Source organism: Oncorhynchus tshawytscha, linkage group LG33 (genome assembly GCF_018296145.1).
Source record: "Oncorhynchus tshawytscha isolate Ot180627B linkage group LG33, Otsh_v2.0, whole genome shotgun sequence".
Classification (NCBI taxonomy): Eukaryota; Metazoa; Chordata; class Actinopteri; order Salmoniformes; family Salmonidae; genus Oncorhynchus; species Oncorhynchus tshawytscha.
The window spans coordinates 6,860,126-6,877,098 of record NC_056461.1 but is presented as its reverse complement, the minus strand read 5'-3'; the positions used below and the strand labels follow the sequence as shown (position 1 = coordinate 6,877,098).

Genomic DNA, 16,973 nt, shown 5'->3' with positions numbered 1-16,973 from the left:
CTCTCCAACACTCAGAAAATATATCTACCTATTAAGGGGAAGTGAGGAGTGTATCGCAGCGAACCAGTAATCAGAGGTTGTTCCTGCCTGCTCTCAAGAGGCTCCTCAAGACCAGTTATCTGTGGGGAAAATCACTGACACCATGGAAGCATGTCCCATCTCGCTCTGAAACCCTCCCCAGCCTAGACAACCTCAATGACTGAGACAGAAAGTCTTTGTAATAGATGAGAACCTGAAAAATCCTGTTAACTGGTCCACAGAAACATCTGTCCTCAAATAGTCAGACAAAGTCACCATGACACATTTCACAAATTCCAACCTGTGAATGAAGACCAGAATCACAGACAATGACTCGTTGTAATGCCATTTTCCACCATGTGAGAGGAGTGAGTCAGTCTACCTACTTTCATGAGCACCAGGGCAATGGAATGTGGTAAGGATTACGCAACAGAGGCAAAGTTACACATTGAAAGAACAATAACTATAGAAACCAGCTAACACCATAAGTTTATTGTAGGTCATACGTTTATTTAAGAAACAAAACAAACTTTAAAAAAACAACAACTTTGAATGGCTTAAAACAATGGCACAAAAGTAAAAATGCACAGTGTTAATATGTCTGGCCTACATGATCTGACTGAGGCAAATACACGGTATAAAAGGCATAGAACACATGTAGATTATAGACTTAAAGCCAGTTTGGCTCCACCACTGCCCCTCTAAAATATGGGTAACTTATCACCATAGTACTCAATACTTTACACCTAACTGCATGACATTTAACTGTACAATGTAAAAGTCTCTCACTGGGGATTTCATCAGACATGTTGTTCCCCATGTGCTAGGCAATAACATGTCCGATATGCATCGGTGTTTGACCTCTTCATCGTCACATTAAGACAATATCTAACTAGATATTTACATCTTTCACATTTGCCCTCTAACGTCATTCATATGAAAATCACAAAAGGAGTAACAAGTCCAGGCTATATATGCATATATTCAGCCATTTTCACTAGTAGTCTGTGTAAGGTGACTCAGCGTTGGCCAAAGTCCTAACTTAAAACTTACTAAAACTCCTTCGGACACACTGTCAGACAGATAAGTAATATAGTTCCTCTTTTGGGTGGTTCGCTTACTGTGCCGAGACCCATTTTCTCCTCTTCTGGACTCCATGTCCTGGTCCTGTGAGAAGTCAGGTTGTGCGTCTGTCAATAACACACCATCATGATCCCTTTCTTGTAAATAATTCTATTTCACAACAGTTACAGGAGACCCTTTTTAGGTCTCTACATTTTTACAAGGCGCGTACAGTCAGTTCCAGTGCATCACAGTCCATATTCATACAAGAGAGGAATCGTCTTTTCAACGACCCTCTGCCAGTGTCTGTCCCAAGTCATCCATTACTAGCAGGTACTGCTCTGCGTGTTCCCAGACTCAGACACGTAGGCCTTGCTCTTCCTGGAGTACTTCATGGAGCTGAAGGAGACCCTCATCCTCTCCACCGTCCTGCTGCTCCTACACAGCAGTGTGTTCTTCACATGGTCCCTGAAGTCCTCCGACACAAAGTAGTAGATAAAGGGATCCAGACAGCAGTTGAGGCTGGCCAGACACAGAGTGGTGATGTAGAAGCCGTAGCCGTTGTTGACCACCCCGTCTTTGAGGAGGGAGTAGTGGACGACCAGCATGATGTTACTGGGGATGAAACACACCAGGAAGGTGACCAGCACGGTCACGATCAGCACCACGGCTTTCCGGCGGTTCTTCCCGGCGCTCCCGTCCGTCATGGCGTTCCCGAGAGCACTCAGGAGGAGGATGTAGGCCAGGATGATGACCAGCGAGGGGACCAGGAACACGATGCCGGCCATGAGGACGAAGTAGAAGTAGGGGAGCGCTACGTCAGGGAAGGGGTCCTCCAGATCATGGATGATGTTGACGTCATGGCAGGTGGTGATGTTCGGGTCCTTGAGCTTGGCCGTGTGGTTGTACAGGTACAGAGGGGTGGTGGTGAGCCAGATGAAGGCCCAGATAGAGACGGAGACAGCGACCGCCACTTTGTTGTTCTTCCTCTGCTGAGATAGAGGATGGGCCACACCCCAGTAGCGTTGCACACTCAGACAGGTGATGAAGAGGATGGAGCAGTACATGTTCCCGTAGAAGAAGCCCACCAGGACTTTACACAACCCCTCTCCATAGATCCAGTCGTTGCCGTTGAGGTGGTAGGCGATCTTCAGGGGAGTCCAGATGACAAAGAGCAGGTCGGACAGAGCCAGGTTGGCCATGTAGATGGCGGAAGGGTGCTTCTTCTTGGTCCTGAACAGGAAGACCCAGATGGCCATGGCGTTGGTGGGGAGCCCCACAGCAAACACCACTATGTAGACGATGGGGAGGAACACCGTGGTCAGACTGCTCCGTAGCGTGTCTGCGGTCGCCTTGGACACTGTAACACGGTCGGCATCCTGAGGGTCAACCAACCCGATGAACCCTCGTTCTTTACCTTTTGATGAAGCACAGGAGAGAAACATCACTTGACAAAGACCTATAATGTTGAACGGTTTTGGTGAAGGGGTGAGCCCCAACATACAATACGTCATTAAGTTACGCAATGATTTGAATGACAGAGATTCTATATTGTCACAAAAAAAAACAAGTACTTAAAAAAGGTCAAACATGATTAAGGTAATAAGTCGATTTTCGCAGTCTTCTTAAGATCTCAAATATATAGGGTCGTTCCATCTCTAGGCGAACCATACTAAATGGGTCAAAAACAAACAATACAGATTCCTGGCACACGAGAAAACATTTGAATAAAGAACTGATGATAACCTCCTTTTTCAGGGTAACCACAGGTTGGAACCGACGAGTACGCTAAGTTAAACACAAGGTTTTTACAGGTCTACTGAAAAAGACACGAGATAGATACTTTACAAAAGGTAAATCTTACCTTGAAACGGATTTGTTGCACACGCGCAACCGAGCAACAATAAACAGGAAAGTATTCGAGAGGAGGCCATTCTCCGTGAACTTTGTACAGAATGAATGGTCTGTGTATCTAGTCCTACCGCGATCGAACTGGTTGTTAACTTCACTTCGATGTCCAATATACCTTTCTTTCGCGCTCTCTCTCTCTCTGCCCTAAACAGGACACACCCTAATAACCACCAGAGACTGACGGAATCAAACACCGTGCGCCCTCTCTCTGCACGCACGTCACATGGTTTCGAGTGTCTGTGAGTTTCCACCTGCCTCGAGCGTAGTGCTTTTATTAGGAATCAGTAAACCAATAGGAAAGATTACAATGTATGAAACGCCATATTTGTATGCTGCTTACAAATCTATAGTCCTTCACTAAGCATACAAGTAGTTTCCTTTGGCGTTTACAACATCTCGAGTCTAAACAGGGAAGGTAATCACGTAGCTGAGTAGAGCGATACTTTACACGACTCTTACCTGTTTGGTCATATCTAAGGATCGCAGACTAATCGCAGTCTATTCAATGTAAATCTAATAGGGATGTATAGGGGAGACCGGGGATGGTTGTAACACTTGCAATTACTCCAATCGGGAGCGAGGTAGAATCATACTGTTCACATGCTCAGTTTAGTATTGAAGCCTCATGTGAAAAAAGTAAGTCTCCGTGATAAACTGCAGATTATATTGACAGAAATCTGATTTCGAGGTAAACGTGTTTTCGTGATGGCATATAAACTGCTTTGTAGTTCTGTTAAACTAAACTTATATCAGGTTTATAACCAGTCGGTGTAGAGATATTTGATTCAAATTAGCAATGCTAAAGTTAACATTTAGCTAAAAAAAGTTAAGCTATCTAATGGCTGCAAGGGTCAGGGGTCAGTTGTAACAACTTGTGAGAAAACGGAATGTTTTTGGCACGTTTTCTTTTACTTTCAGCATTCCTGGATAACGGAAAAGAAGACAGACCTCTCCACACTGGACAAAGCGTCAAAAGCAGAGCGGGGGGGGGAAGCCAATCAGGTCAGTTGCAAAATTATAGCGCATATGTTACGTGACGCTGTACAGATTCTGCAAAGATTACTCTTTTGAATTCAACCCAGTTGATCTACACCCCTTCTCAAAAGCAGGGACCAAGAAAATTGCAGGAGAAAAACTGATTTTTGATGGATACACCCGTCAAGCAGGCACTGGAAGAAGAGCATAAAAAGGTCAAGCGCTCAGAAGGCGCTTGCCTAAAACAACTGCTGGAAAGAAGCAAGCCAAGACAAACCACACTGAAACACATAAAAAAACTGTCCTGCCTAAGAAAAAAGCCAAAACAAAGCAGATTGAACCAGAAAATTCAGATTCTTCCAATGAAGATCACTTCTGCATTGTGTGCACGAGTCCAACGAGGTCTGGGTGTTGCTGGGAAATCTAATTATGGGCACACCAAGCCTGTACCCCAGGACGGCCATACATACCACTGTCATAACTGATGGGCCCACCAAGCCTGTACCCCAGGACAGCCATACATACCACTGTCACAACTGATGGGCCCACCAAGCCTGTACCCCAGGACAGCCATACATACCACTGTCACAACTGATGGGCCCACCAAGCCTGTACCCCAGGACAGCCATACATACCACTGTCACAACTGATGGACCCACCAAGCCTGTACCCCAGGACAGCCATACATACCACTGTCACAACTGATGGGCCCACCAAGCCTGTACCCCAGGACAGCCATACATACCACTGTCACAACTGATGGGCCCACCAAGCCTGTACCCCAGGACAGCCATACATACCACTGTCACAACTGATGGGCCCACCAAGCCTGTACCCCAGGACAGCCATACATACCACTGTCACAACTGATGGGCCCACCAAGCCTGTACCCCAGGACAGCCATACATACCACTGTCACAACTGTGACTCTTGATTTAGTGAACATGTCCAACATTGTCACACAGCCACGCACACAAACACACAGGTTCAGGTGTTTAGTTTAGTCTGTTTGGTTGAGAACCATTTAGGAGAGTGAAATAATCCGTATTATTTCTGCCAAACAAAAGGTAAACTTGGCAACATTGCTCTCCTGGCCTCAAAATCATTCAATAATTAGTTGCATGTCATATGCACTTTTTAATTCTGTTACAACTAAACCAGACCATGGGGTGAATTGTAACACTTCACTCCTTGTATTTAAGACACCATGCATTTGCCGTTTGATTTACATATATGACCACAACAATTTGTAAAGGACAGATGTAGGTTGTTTGTATCGAGTTCTGAATACACTACCATAAACGATCGCTGAGAAACGGTGAAGGGTCACAACCATCCCTGGTCTCCCTTACCCATTTCTATATAAATCAGAACTATGCTGATCTGGTATTGGTTCTCTTGGGCATTGCTGCATAAACAAAGTATTCACCATTTCATGTATGCCTGGACTATGACACTTGAGGCAATTCTTTTTAGATGTGTAATTTTTCCACATTGAAGTAAACCCATTCCACCATTTCTTTACTCTGATTAACTAGGATGAGTCAACCAAGTTGAAGAGTGCCATTTCTGCAACATATCTCAGGGTGTAGGCTAAAGTCACAGACAAAACTATACCGTGCATCATAGCCGCAGGATGTAGGGGTAAGAGGGTTCTGCAGCAAAACATGAAAAATCATACAAAAAAAATGCACTGGACCTTTAAGTCCTTTATTAAACAGACCAATAGAGCCCCCCCCCCCCAAATCCATCCCACTTCTCGCAGCTATGCTGTGCATTCAAGATAATGATCAGGACTTCCCCTTTCTATTTGTTCATGCAAGCAATCTCACCACAGAAGGAACCAATGCTAAATGCCACTCGGCTGACTGAAAACCAAGGCCATAGAATTTAATTTTGTTATAAAGAATAAAGACATGACATACTTCATCGCAACATGCAGAGAAAGAAAACACACTATATATTTTTAAAGAACAATAAATAAAACAATTTATACATGTCACCTGAGTCAATCAGATGTGCATTTACAAGGATGCACAGGTGCTACAAAGATCATCGATTCATGATTTAGGTCAAGTATGGCTCATTTAATAAAGAACAGTGCACATTACCATAAGTGAAGGGTCAGTGCTATAGGGCACTGAGAACTAAGTCTACAGTTTCAGAGAGCTGCTGTGCTGGAACAAACTTAATGGACATCAGACTATTTAAATGTGGGGAATGGATCAGAAACACAGAATAAAAACAATGCCACTTCACACTTAGCAATTTTGTCCTCTACATAAAACCAACAAAATCTGCACAAAACCCTAAAAAAATGTATGAGAGAGAAGGCAATGTAATAAGCACATAATATATGAAGTAGTCTGGGGTTGCATCTCCATTTAAAATGGCTTCGTCTCCATTGATACTGATGACAACAGATGTCAGGTGAAAGAAACATGGTAAATCGACACCAACCCGGTATTCCCTTTCACCCATCCAGTTCTTTGAAAAACATCAGTACAGCCAACTATCTCCACATGACAAACCCCCCCTTAACAGGAGCTGCTCTGTGTTTTCCCAGAGTCGGAAGTGTAGGTGCTACTCTTTTTGGAGTACTTCAGAGCGTTGAACGAGACCCTCATTCTCTCCACCGTCCTCTCACTGCGGCATCTCAGTGTGTTTTTCACATGCTGCCTGAACTCCTCGGAGATGAAGTAGTAAATGAATGGATCCAGGCAGCTGTTGAGGGCGGCCAGACACAGGGTAGAGATGTAGAAGCCGTATCCGTTGTTCACGCCTCCGGCCAGCAGGAGGGAGTAGTGCACCAGCAGCATGATGTTACTGGGGGTGAAACAGACCAGGAACATGACCAACACGGTGATGATTAGCACCACCGCCTTGCGTCGATTCTTAGTGATGCTGGCATCTGTCATGGAGTTCCTCAGGGACTTGAGCATCAGAATGTAGGCCACCACGCACACCACGGTGGGAACTACAAATCCCAGGATTCCCATGGTCAGGAAGTAGCCTGCGGCCATGCTATTCTGGCTGGGTCGGGTGACGTCGTGGCATGTGATGATGTTGAGGTTGGTCACTATGACCGTCTGGTCATAGAGGTAGAGAGGGGTGGTCATCAGCCAGACCCCCACCCAGACTGCGACAGAGACGCCGATGGCTACCTCGTTGTTTCTCCTATTCTGGGAGAGTGGTTTAACGATGGCCCAGTAGCGCTGGACACTCAGACAGGTGATGAAGAGGATGGAGCAGTACATGTTCCCGTAGAAGAAGCCCACCAGGACTTTACACAACCCCTCACCATAGATCCAGTCGTTGCCATTGAAGTGGTAGGCGATCTTCAGGGGAGTCCAGATGACAAAGAGCAGGTCGGACAGAGCCAGGTTGGCCATGTAGATGGCGGCAGGGTGCTTCTTCTTGGTCCTGAACAGGAAGACCCAGATGGCCATGGCGTTGGTGGGGAGCCCCACAGCAAACACCACGATGTAGACGATGGGGAGGAACACCGTGGTCAGACGACTGTCCAGGACCATGTGGGCCGTCTGGGAGACCCACACTCCTTCCGGTGACTCGGTCCCCGTGAAGCCTCGGTTTATAACATCAGCATCAATCTGCTCTGAGAATGAGAAGAGGAACAAGGCGAGTAGGAACAGGGCTATTAAGGAATTCTGACAATGGGGTTAAAAAGTATGCCATTTGAATACAATAGACATGTGATTTAATTATCTGTCAGGTTCATGCTTCAACTATTACTTAAAATTATACAGAGCCAACATAAAGACAAATTATATGAAGTCAACTAATAAGACTCCAGGTGGTCATTTTCTCTTAAATCTTGACTGTCAAAATTCTGTCATTAGAATGTGGGATGACATTTTGGGCGCGTTCCTCTGCCTCTGCTCACCCTTGCCACGTTTTTCCCCCCAAGTTCCAAGTTGTCTTGAAAGTACCATGTGACCATACTAATTGATGAGGGACTTATTTTACACTGGACAAAGGCCAGTCATGTCATTGGGCGAAAGCGGGAAGGGAGGAGCCACCCCGCTCATCACCATATTTGGTAGTGAGTGGAAACGCCAATCAGAAGTCACATTTATACATCCAGTGAAATATATCTCATTGTTCTGTGATACAACATCTCTTCTCCATTCAATAAAATGTTTGAATTTTCTAAATTGTTTTCATTGGGAAGGCAGAGAAAGCGTAGGGAAACAGAATCTTACAAATTAGGTCACTACGCCCTTCCTTAATTAGGCCCTAAGTCACTTTTGTTTGGAGCTGACTTCGCCAATGGACAGAGCGGGGCACCTGGCTCACACCCGGGAGGTTGCCCGGTGTTGTGTGCCCCCCCTCTTAATTGCTACGATTTGCTTGCTAGTTAAGATTTCTGCTTTGCACTCTGTTGTCAGTCTAACCTACATTTCACTGATCTTAGTAGCAGAAAGCATTTTTGTCTGCAGTTTTCAGTTTGGCTATTTGTTTCAAGTGTATATGGCTGTTCCAACTTGTATGGCACCCTGCACACGGCAAGAAGCCACCCTGAGCGGCTGCCCATGTCGCCTGTACTGAAATCCGCTACTGATTTTGTATTAGTCTATAAATCAATCGCTTTGCCAAAATTCGTCATCTCTCCCGTGTCTTATTCAACTAGTATTTTTGAAAGGATAATGCAGCCATAGTTATTCTGAAATGTTTATTGCTTTCCAACATTTTAAGGTAAACCCCATTCCGTAGAAATGTGCGCAACCGCAACATTCAAACGAGGCTACAAAGTAAACTAATGGGACTGTAGCGACTGTGTTGACGTCAAAATCGGGGGTGTGAACTAGGTTTCTATTCAAGTGTTGATCGACATGGTAATGGCTCTATAGTATTGGAGAGAAGTTTAAAAAAAAAAAAACTGACCCTCTGTTACATCTTGTCATGTCGTAACGTACAGCATGCATAAAGCAACTAGTTCTGTCTTACAGGTGTAGCAGTTCTATCATCCTTTAAAAACAAGAAATGGATAGTGACAGGGTAAGGGAGGGATACCTAGTCATTTTTTTTCATCATTGCATGCATCCTCATTCTCAAAGCCGTTGTTTACTTCTAAGATCACTTTAGCACCGCCCTAAAAACCTGATTCAAATTCAACACAAACCTTCAAATAGGTTTGTAATGACACATTATATAAACTCTTTATAGTGTTTTATTTACATTTAAGGCAATAAGGTGTTAAGTTGGACAGATCGAGTGAAAAAAGCAATTTTCCCACAGGACATCTCTCCTTCTCACTATCACGCATTAGTTTCGCCTCCCCACCCGCCATTTTTAAAAAGACCCAACGGGGCTCATTGCCTTCTTGAATCGTGCAGAAACGGGCAGCGTTTAGGTCATATAATTGATTCTGTTGGAAAGGGGAGAAATTGTGCTTTACAATGGTATTGACATTACAGTTCATCTGGAAGTATTACGTTTTTGGGTCGCTAAAATAAGGGCAATTGTACCGACCAAGGCGATGTACGAGTTTACGAGGAAAACTCCCTTCATGTTTAATATTACACACCTAGATTAAAATTAAGGAAATCTAAGGGGGAGGGGTGCTGGCAGGTGGGGAGATTTTCGGCACAACACCGGTTCCAAAACGAATGCAATCACCTTCCAGAAGATGCAAGAGACCCCTAAACGCCTATGCGTTACATTAATCAAACCCTTCGATGTCGTTGTTCTTACAAACCTTAAGACAAGGAGTATTTCACAAACGTATTCATTTAGGAATCAGAGAGGGGATCCGATTCAATACTTTACCATAAACACACTAAAGAATATCACAACGAACAAAAACACACACCAATAACTAGACGAGGGGAAAGGGATAGCTCTTACCAGTTTCCTGAGACAGACAGTGCTCGGCACAGGCCAATAAAAATATCAGTTTCAAACAATGTGGCTTAAAACTCATGTTAACTTCCACAAAAGGATCCAGCAGCAATCTATCTGCGATGTCTGAAGAGTGTTGAATGGCGACGGCGCGTTTGTTTGTGGATTCCTTCTGCCCGCACGACGTTAAAGTGAACTAAAGAGGAAGTACCACATCCCGCCCTCACATAACAGGTGGAGGAAAAAAACCTGTCTCCTCAGGCTCCTCTGACTGGCTCTAGTAGGATCTCGCCCTCAGACACTGATCTAAGGTCAGTTTTGTGTTTTTACACAAAGGCTTCAAGTTGAGCGGATGGTCGGGGGCTAGAAAATAATTACAACTAATTTGTAGACTGCAAATTAACAAAGCCCAAACAGATTTGACTAAAACATCATTTCAAACCTTGCTGACGTTTGTATAAGACCACGTCTCTCAATTGTGCGTGGAAATAATTGGTAACAGATTTCCCAAATTAAAATAACTTGGAGCTGATTTTCTGGTGTTTGTATAAACAAATATGTCGGACAATGAATATTTATTTTTTGCTCAGAAAACACGGGGGCCAAATAAAACCACCTGTGGGCCAAATTTGTCCAGCTGGCCACTAGTTAGGTAACCTTGGTATAAGCTGATCCTAGAGCTGCGCGAAGGGGCAACTTCAATACCACCTGCATAGGCCTAAGGAAAATTACATCTCAGCACAGCACGGCAGTAGATTAGTAGGTCGGCTAGTAAATAGTGGGTTAACCTTCCAGTGGAAAAGAAAAGTGCATCAAGAATATTTCTTCAAGGTTAAAGAATAAGAAATAGACTATCCTCTGCCATTTTCTTCATGTTCCCAGTTGCAACACATAACAAAGGTTTATGAGATGAATGAGAGAGAGGGGTGTGTGTTGGATAAGGTTCAGTGTCCTCAGGGCTCAGTGGAAGTTCCAAAGGTTTATGAGATGAATGAGAGAGAGGGGTGTGTGTTGGATAAGGTTCAGTGTCCTCAGGGCTCAGTGGAAGTTCCAAAGGTTTATGAGATGAATGAGAGAGAGGGGTGTGTGTTGGATAAGGTTCAGTGTCCTCAGGGCTCAGTGAAGTTCCAAAGGTTTGGTCTTTTTGTTTGACTTAGTCACTAGCATCTCTGTTTGGCCAATAAAATGTAATGCAGAAGGCTAGTTGCTTGAGGACTCTCAGGTGCTTTTCTCCTGCTCTGTTTGTCTTTCTTCAGGTGGAAAGGAGGAATGGAATGGATAGGATTGGTGGTGATGGGGGACAGAGGAGAGAACGGGAAGTAGCAATGTTATCTGACCTTTTGTCTTAAGGTCATAATAGAAAAAAAAGTATTGTTTATTGTAGAACTAATTTGGTCAACTACCTGAAATTATCGACATGTTTGAGTGTGTGTATATGTGTGTGTGCGTTAAAATGTATTACTCAATATCTCAGCAAATCGCAATGCGTCCATTATTTGAAATCCTTCCTCCTAATAAACATTTTTTTAAACTGAAAGGATGCTTTATTATAAATATTTACCATTGCTTTTTTTGTAATGTCTTTAAGACCATTAAAATTCAGCAACGTTTAATTTATTCAAACCAAATATGTTCTATTAGCAAGCTGAGTACTTGTTTGAACTATATACTGACTATATACTGAACAAAAATATGCATCATGCAACAATTTCAAAAATGTTACTGAGTTAAGGTTCATATAAGGAAATCAGTCAATTTAAATAAATTCATTAGGTCCTAATCTATGGATTTCACTTGAACGGGCAGGGGTGCAGCCTGGGTAGGCCTGGGAGGGCATAGGCCCACCCACTGGGGAGCCAGGTCCAGCCAATCAGAATGAGTTTTTCCCCCCAAAAAGGGCGTTATTACAGACAGAAATACTCCTCAGTTTCATCAGCTGTCCAAGTGGCTGGTCTCAGACGATCCCTCAGGTGAAGAAGCCGGATGTGGAGATCCTGGGCTGGTGTGATTACACGTGGTCTGTGGTTGTGAGATGACGTTGGAGGCGGCATATGGTAGAGAAATGAACATTAAATTCTCTGGCAATAGCTCTGGTGGACATTCCTGCAGTCAGCACGCCAATTGCACGCTCCCTCAAAACATCTGACATCTGTGACAAAATGGCACATTTTAGAGTGGCCTTTTATTGTCCCCAGCACAAGGTGCACCTGTTTAATGATCATGCTGTTTAATCAGCTTCTTGATATGCCACGCCTGGCAGATGGATGGATTATTTTGGCAAAGGAGAAATGCTCACTAACAGGGATTTGTGCACCACATTTTAAGGAAATAAGCTTTTTGTGCGTATGGAACATTTCTGGGATCTTGTTTCAGCTCATGAAACTTGGGACCAAAACTACATGTTCCGTTTATATTTTTGTGCAGTATAAGTAGCTACATGTTCCGTTTATATTTTTGTGCAGTATAAGTAGCTACATGTTCCGTTTATATTTTTGTGCAGTATAAGTAGCTACATGTTCCGTTTATATTTTTGTGCAGTATAAGCAGCTACATGTTCCGTTTATATTTTTGTGCAGTATAAGCAGCTACATGTTCCGTTTATATTTTTGTGCAGTATAAGCAGCTACATGTTCCGTTTATATTTTTGTGCAGTATAAGCAGCTACATGTTCCGTTTATATTTTTGTGCAGTATAAGTAGCTACATGTTACGTTTATATTTTTGTGCAGTATAAGTAGCTACGAAGCCGCTGGATGTAATGTGAAATACAATGTACTTGACGTAAGTATGATTTAGACCAATAGGGGGCCTCACAGCACTACTTACGCTACCTTAGCCCTCCTAGGCTGTGTATTGGAGTTGCCTCAAAGCTTTTCCATTTCTGCAAACACACTACATATTCACACAATTAGAAATTTACTGCAATAATGAGTCTGAGCTAAAGTTATTGTAGCGATATAATATATAGTGCAATGGTATTTCTATGCAACACTGACAACATAGGCTATACATTTCACATTGCCGAGTAAATATTTGTACATAGAAAAAATGGTAAATGTTAACAGAAACAGATCCTACACTACAGGCATGGACGTGAGCTCACCAAACCTGCATATAACAGCATTTCCTTGTATTGTCCACAGTGCTCTTTTAGGAAATAGTACAATACATGATTGAACAAAGACCCCTTTGTAATTCCCTTATCACAAACCATCAAACTTCCTAGACACTGCTTTGGGGACCATAAACCTACTTCAAGAATAGCAACTTCAACGGGAAATATATTTAAGATACAAATTTAAAGATTATCATGCATTACATTTTTATACATGGAAATGTTCATTTTTCCCTCACCCTAATGTACCTTCTTTGTGGTTGGGTTCAGGTCAGAAACAGCTTTGATCCATATCAATCAGACCAGCAGCTTCTTGCACTGGTTGGGCCAGGGGGAGGCCGTCCTTGTAAATAAGAATTTGTTCTTAACTGACTTGCCTAGTTAAATAAACGGGTACATTTTTTTTATCTTCTTCATATAGTTGGGCATAGCTAAACCAGGCCCAGGAGTCACAGGCTACAGATGAATGTCTGACTGAATTCAACGTACGAACCCAAATCCATTCCGTCTCCTCAGAAAAAAAACTAGCTTGCTCCATGGCTATCTTTAAGACCATATATACACTGTCTGAAAAAAGGGGAAATACACTGAGTGTACAAAACATTAAGAACCCCTGCTCTTTCCATGACATTGACTGACCAGGTGAAAGCAATGATCCCTTATTAATGTCACTTGTTAAATCCACTTCAATCAGTGTAGTTGAAGGGGAGGAGACAGGCAAAGCCTTGAGACAATTAAAAGATGGACGGTGTCTGTGTGCCTTTCAGAGGAATGGGGAGGACAAATGATTGAAGTGCCTTTGAACAGGGTATGGTAGTAGGTGCCAGGCGCACCGGTTTGTGTTAGGAACTGCAATGCTGCTGGATTTGTTCATGCTCAACCGTTTCCTGTGTGTATCAAGAATGGCCCGCCACCCAAAGGACATCCAGCCAACTTGACACAACTGTGGGAAGCATTGGAGTCGACACCTATGAATTAAGGCTGTTCTAAATGCAAGAGGGTGGGATTGCAACTCAATATTAGGAAGGTGTTCCCAAATGTTTGGTATACTCAGTGTACATACTAAATATATCATCTTCACTTCAGTCAATGAAATATATATTCTTCACTTCAGTAAATGAATCAGAAACAGCTCTCTGTGTCTCCATCCATCAGACCAGGAGTTTCTTGTACTGGCTGCTGAGGCTGGCCTGGAAGGCATCCACCTTACTTATCCTGGTGCTGGTGCTGGTGCTGGAAGAACCTGAGGATGAGGCCAGATTCTTCCCTCCCTCTGCGGCCGCCCGGCACCCCAGAGCCGCCGCAAGCTGCCTCTGGCACCGGGACGAGCCAAAGTAGTAGACCAGGGGGTCCAGGCAGCAGCTTATGCTCCCCACACACAGAGACACCAGGTAGGCCACGTGAGTGGCGTCCGGCTCCCCCGCCACCCGCCCACCAATCTGGAGGTAGTGAGCCAGAAGGATGGCGTTGGTGGGCGTGAAACAGATCACAAACACCACCAGCACGATGACCACCATCACCACTGCCCGTGCCTTCTGCCTTGAACGACCTAGATCAAATTCCAATAGAAAATGTTGTTATCCTCTTATGGGGAAGGTTGTTGTGCAGAAGACATGGAAAAGAGAATCAATACAAATAGCCAACTTTTTAGACCCAAAACTTGGTCTGTGAAACCGCTCCTATTAGTAAAACTGCATGATGACAGTGGGTGGTCACTGTGCTGCATATCATTTGTGAAGTGCATAAGTCTGGTTTCTATTTACCTATGACGCCGTGTGGAGCCCTGTTGAGCACTTGCACCACCCGGGAGTAGCAGGTCACCGTGACGAACAGCGGCAGGAAGTAGAGGGTGCAGGAGAGAATGGGGAAGAAGAAGAGGTAGCGCCCCTCTAACAGCTTCAGGTCCTGGATGTCATGGCAGGTGGTTATGCCCAGTGGGTCGTAGTAGACCGTCTGCTGTGAGAGGACCAGGGGCAGCGAGCCACCCACAGCCAGGACCCACATGGAGCTGCAGGCCAGGGCTGCGTTACATGGACTCCTCCAGGCCAGGGAGTTGATGGGGTAGGCCACGGCCAGCAGGCGGTCCACGCTGATACAGGTCATAAGGAGGACGGAGGAGTACATGTTGCAGTAGAAGGCGGCGGTGACCAGGCGGCACATCCCCTCGCCGAAGCCCCAGTCGTTGCCACTGTAGTGGTAGGCGATCTTGAAGGGCAGCAGCAGGGCGAACAGGAGGTCAGCGGCTGCCAGGTTCAGCATGTAGATCACCGCCGGCTTCATGGGACGGATCTGTCGGGCAAAGGTAACCATGGCGACAGTGTTGAGGGGCACGCTGATGAGGAAGACGACGGTGTAAAGCGTCGGGATGAAGATGGTGGACAGACGGCCTGTGAGGAAGTCATTGGCCGTAACAGAAATAGCGTAAGACCAGACTCCTGTAACATTCCTGACCGAGCCCAGTTCCACCTGTCCCAGTCTGGACCCGTTAATAAACCCAACTCTCTGTCCCGGTGCGGATCCATGGTTGCGTCTGCCTCCGGGCTCATTTCTGTCTTCGTTTGGGTAGTAGTCCAGCAGGTCCAGATCTATAGGCTCGTCTGTGACCAGGGGCCATTCCGTGACTAATCGCCTGGCAAAGGTCCTAACGATGGCGCTGCCTGAGCAGAAAAACAACATAGAGACGTGAGTCAGCCACACATGAGGATAGGTGTGGAGCACTGCGCTCTACATTGTAATACAGTCATAGAGCTCAGTGGCGTGGAGAGCCTCAAACAGACTGTTTGGCTTTCTTTATAGGATCTCCTTGAAATAGGATGAGGCATGTTTTGATATGAGGGGATACAATGTTAATAAAATGGCCAACTACTTAAATGTGTTCAAAAATAACACTTTTGGGGTTCTGACCATGGCAATTAATTTCAAGCTGTTTTGATCCATCACAGCCTATGAATGAAAAGTATATCAGTAAAGTACACAATGTGTGAGAGAATGAATATAATCCTTTCTTTTTGGTTCCAATAGTATATAGGCCTATTCAAAATATACCATGACTTGGTCATTTATATTTAGGAATATGTATGCCTGACTGTCTATAAATGTTTGGAGACGATTTACAACAACAAAAAACGTGTATGAATTTGTTGGCTACATCTAAGCCTATGTTTTGATAATTCAGTGCATAAAAATGAAGTCACCTTCCACGCCGACCTGTTATAGCCTAGAAGAATGAGTGAACATTTGGAAAATAATATGTGTGGCTATACATATCAGTATCAATATACAGTACCAAGAGGGTCTACAAAGTGTCGCCTACACGTTGTTTGTATGAAATACTTTTAAGTAAAAGTGGCACACTTTCTGAGGAAACAAACATTTCATCACACATAAGGGGAATTCTACTCACCGTTATAAACCGCGGACGAAGCCGCATGCACCGCTGCCAGGATAAGAACAGTTTTATACAACATCCTCCCAGAACTGCAATGAAGTCCCATAAAGATGAACAGGTTTATTAATAAAGCCTACAGCGCTTCTGCTAGATCTGGAAACGTTTTTGAATCTGTATGTTTAGTCTGTCTCCTCACTGTTGCTGTACTAAACTGTACTAAACTGTCGCTTTCAGATAGTTCATAGTCGCCTGTCCCACCATGACGCATATTATAGCTTTTTTTTCAGCAGGACGCGCGTTCATTTCTTCTGATGTCATCAGTTGGGATCAATGATCGGAACGGAAGAATAATGCAGCTGCATGTCAAACATTTCACGTTGGTCGATATTTAATGTTGAATGACATTTTTGACTGAATGGAGATCGATGCTGTTTTCTTGTTATGATAATTGTTATTAAATAGACCTAGCCTATGGATTTTTGGAAAACAAAAGTAACTTTTTTGACACTGATAGTCCCAGTTATTTCTTCCTAGACCGACAACATAACGTTTGACCAGAGCAGACAAGAACATTTTTCAACAATTAAATTAATTTCAAACACTGTCATCAGTTGTGAAGATGGCTATTTTTTTCAGTTTGATG

The 16,973-nt window shown here is 44.1% G+C and overlaps 2 protein-coding genes across 5 annotated transcripts; both read right to left on the bottom strand.

The window, feature by feature from the left end:
* Positions 1–495: 495 nt before the first annotated feature.
* On the bottom strand, positions 496–10,127 carry LOC112230806 (proteinase-activated receptor 2). Of its 4 annotated transcripts, none has more exons than XM_024397130.2 (3): positions 9,835–10,082; positions 7,446–7,582; positions 496–2,369 (listed from the first exon to the last, which is right to left on the bottom strand). In XM_024397130.2, exons 1-3 carry the CDS (start codon positions 9,908–9,910, stop codon positions 1,407–1,409), a joined length of 1,176 nt encoding a protein of 391 aa, XP_024252898.1. In that variant the 5' UTR covers positions 9,911–10,082; the 3' UTR covers positions 496–1,406. The 4 variants fall into 4 exon arrangements, with proteins under 4 accessions (XP_024252898.1, XP_024252901.1, XP_024252899.1 ...); XM_024397133.2 differs by having other exon boundaries at positions 7,446–7,577; positions 9,835–10,081; XM_024397131.2 differs by lacking the exons at positions 7,446–7,582; positions 9,835–10,082 and adding an exon at positions 2,945–3,412 and having other exon boundaries at positions 496–2,497.
* A 3,692-nt stretch (positions 10,128–13,819) lies between these two features.
* On the bottom strand, positions 13,820–16,604 carry LOC112230805 (proteinase-activated receptor 1). The gene is made up of 3 exons (XM_024397129.2): positions 16,346–16,604; positions 14,706–15,599; positions 13,820–14,491 (listed from the first exon to the last, which is right to left on the bottom strand). Exons 1-3 carry the CDS (start codon positions 16,434–16,436, stop codon positions 14,094–14,096), a joined length of 1,383 nt encoding a protein of 460 aa, XP_024252897.1. The 5' UTR covers positions 16,437–16,604; the 3' UTR covers positions 13,820–14,093.
* Positions 16,605–16,973: the final 369 nt, after the last annotated feature.